General features: G+C 40.1%; 1 protein-coding gene across 1 annotated transcript in view; it reads left to right on the top strand.

The window, feature by feature from the left end:
- The first annotated feature begins 924 nt into the window (after positions 1–924).
- The window catches only part of ZC3H12B (zinc finger CCCH-type containing 12B), an 11,315-nt gene continuing 9,730 nt past the window's right edge, over positions 925–2,509 (top strand). Inside the window, exon 1 of the mRNA XM_003803157.1 lies at positions 925–1,532. Within this exon, the coding sequence (XP_003803205.1) occupies positions 925–1,532 (608 nt within the window). The remainder of the gene's footprint in view (positions 1,533–2,509) is intronic.

The following is a 2,509-nucleotide window of genomic DNA, read 5'->3' as shown; positions in this document are numbered from 1 at the left end:
TCTGGTCCTGGGCTTTTCTTTTTAGGGAGATTTTGTATAGTTGATGCTATTTCAGAGCTTGATATAGGTCTGTTCAACATTTCCACTTAATTCTGGCTGAGTCTTGGGAGGTGGCGTGCTTCCAAGTATTGGTCAATTTCCTTCAGATTTTCATATTTCTGGGAATAAAGTTTTTTGTAATATTCATTAAGGATTTTTTCAATTTCTAAGGGGTCTGTTGTTGGAACACACTTTTCTGTTACACTTACAGCCTACTTCAATTATCTGAAAGCAAATTTAATGGTTGTCTCTCTAGTTGATTGGGTTCTTGATATTATGCAAAGAGTAATGTTAGAGAGGATGTGTTCTTCAGGAGTGGATTTCAGCCTTATCAAGAAGGACCTGGTGTGGTCTCTGGAAACACTTCCTTGGCAGAAAGGAAAAAGAGAACTCTTCCAAGATGTATCTATATCTATCTATATATTTGAACATATATTATTCAAATACAATGTTTCTCTTTCTTAAAGCTGTGATAAGCAGAAAACTTTACCTCTTGTTTTTTTTTTTTTTTTTGGGGGGGGAAATTATAGTATTATTGCCACCACTGAAATTTTATGTCTAAAATTATTAGAGAATTAGGTATTCTATATTTTTAATGTGAGCCTAAATCATTATAAGCAGAAAAATCAAATGCCAGAGAACCTATAGTTTCTTAGGAAGAAAGCTTTGTATTCTAAAATTCTTTTCCAAAAGTTTAATAAACATGACTGTGGTGTGTGTGTTTATTTGTAGGGATTGTTAACATCTGAACACACCAAACCAAACAGGCAAACTCTTCCACCATTGCTACCACATTTTTCAAAAAGGAATGCCACTGTATGTGGATTCCAATCAGGATAAAAAGGAAAAACACCTGATTAGACCTCAGACTACTCACTGAACGGAATGACGGCTACAGCTGCAGTGGAGACACCAAAAATGGAGAAGAGTGCCTCCAAGGAAGAGAAGCAGCAGCCAAAGCAGGACAGCACAGAGCAAGGCAATGCTGATTCTGAAGAGTGGATGAGCTCTGACAGTGACCCTGAACAAATAATCCTCAAGAGCAGTGATAAAAACAAAAGGAGCCAACCTGAGGATGGTCAGTTGAAGAAAAAGGAGATGCCCAGCAAGCCACATCGTCAGCTCTGTCGATCACCCTGCCTGGATCGTGCAAGCTTCTCCCAGAGCAGCATTTTACAGGATAGTAAGCTTGACTTAGAGAAGGAATACCAAGCCAAGATGGAGTTTGCTCTAAAGCTGGGCTATGCAGAGGAACAGATTCAATCAGTGCTAAATAAACTAGGCCCAGAATCACTTATTAATGATGTGTTGGCAGAGCTTGTCAGACTTGGTAACAAAGGTGATTCAGAAGGGCAGATCAACTTAAGTCTGTTAGTGCCTCGTGGGCCCGACTCCAGAGAGATTGCAAGCCCTGAATTGTCTCTTGAAGAAGACATAGATAACAGTGACAATTTGAGGCCAGTTGTCATTGATGGAAGTAATGTGGCAATGAGGTAAGCCTGGTATATATTTCTCTCTTTTTAAAAAACTGCCCTGAGCCCTAGTCTTTTACAAGCACTATAAGAGGTCCTTGATTGTTGTATGTGGCTTGTGTATGTAAACAGATAAAATGATCCTACTCTTGCCTTTTCACTCTCCTTTGAAATTGCTGCCAATTTGTTTTTGAGTGTTCTGAAGTCTTAGACATAAGTGTGTGTCAGCTTTGTTCCTGTTGGAGTCTGCTGTCCCACCCTCACTTAGCAAGACTAATCATCCTGAAAATGCTGTTCTGATAATGTCACTTGGGGGGCTTACTTAGGAACTTTCAGCAACTCCCAATTGCTATTATACGGAGTTTGTATCCCTTACCCTGGCTTTAAGGCTCATTATGATCTGCCTTCCCCTCCTCCCATTTGATAGCATATCTTCATGCTTATAGCATTTACATCAGTCCCTTTAATGGTCTCTGTGTAAATTATGCTGCTTCCCCCAACCCTACTACCTGTGTTCATGTCATTTCCCAACCTAGAAGTGATCTCCTTATCTTTATACCCATCAAGATAGACCATTTCCACAAAAATCTTGATTTTTTCAGATCCCAGTGACTATTTCTGAGCTATAATACCCGTAATAGCCTAAATTATAGCCCACCAAATATGTCCACATCCTAATCTCTAGAACTTATAAATACATTATCTTACATGGAAAAAGGCACTTTGCTGGTTTGGCTCTTGTTGCTTCGTGGTTAGGGTGCCAGCCACATACACTGGGGCTGGAGGGTTCAAACCTGGCCTGGGCCTGCTAAACAACAATGTGACAACTATAAGAACAACAAAATAACTGGCTGTTGTGATGGGCACCTGTAGTCCCAGCTACTTGGGAGGCTGAGGCAAGAGAATCGTTTAATTCCAAAAGTTTGAGGTTGCTATGAGCTGTGATGCCATGGCACTCTACCAAGGGTGACAAAGTGAGATTCAGTCTCAAAAAAAAA

The sequence above is a fragment of the Otolemur garnettii genome, unplaced genomic scaffold (genome assembly GCF_000181295.1).
Source record: "Otolemur garnettii isolate 467f Iridium unplaced genomic scaffold, OtoGar3 scaffold00282, whole genome shotgun sequence".
Classification (NCBI taxonomy): Eukaryota; Metazoa; Chordata; class Mammalia; order Primates; family Galagidae; genus Otolemur; species Otolemur garnettii.
This window is presented reverse-complemented; position numbering and strand designations above follow the sequence as displayed.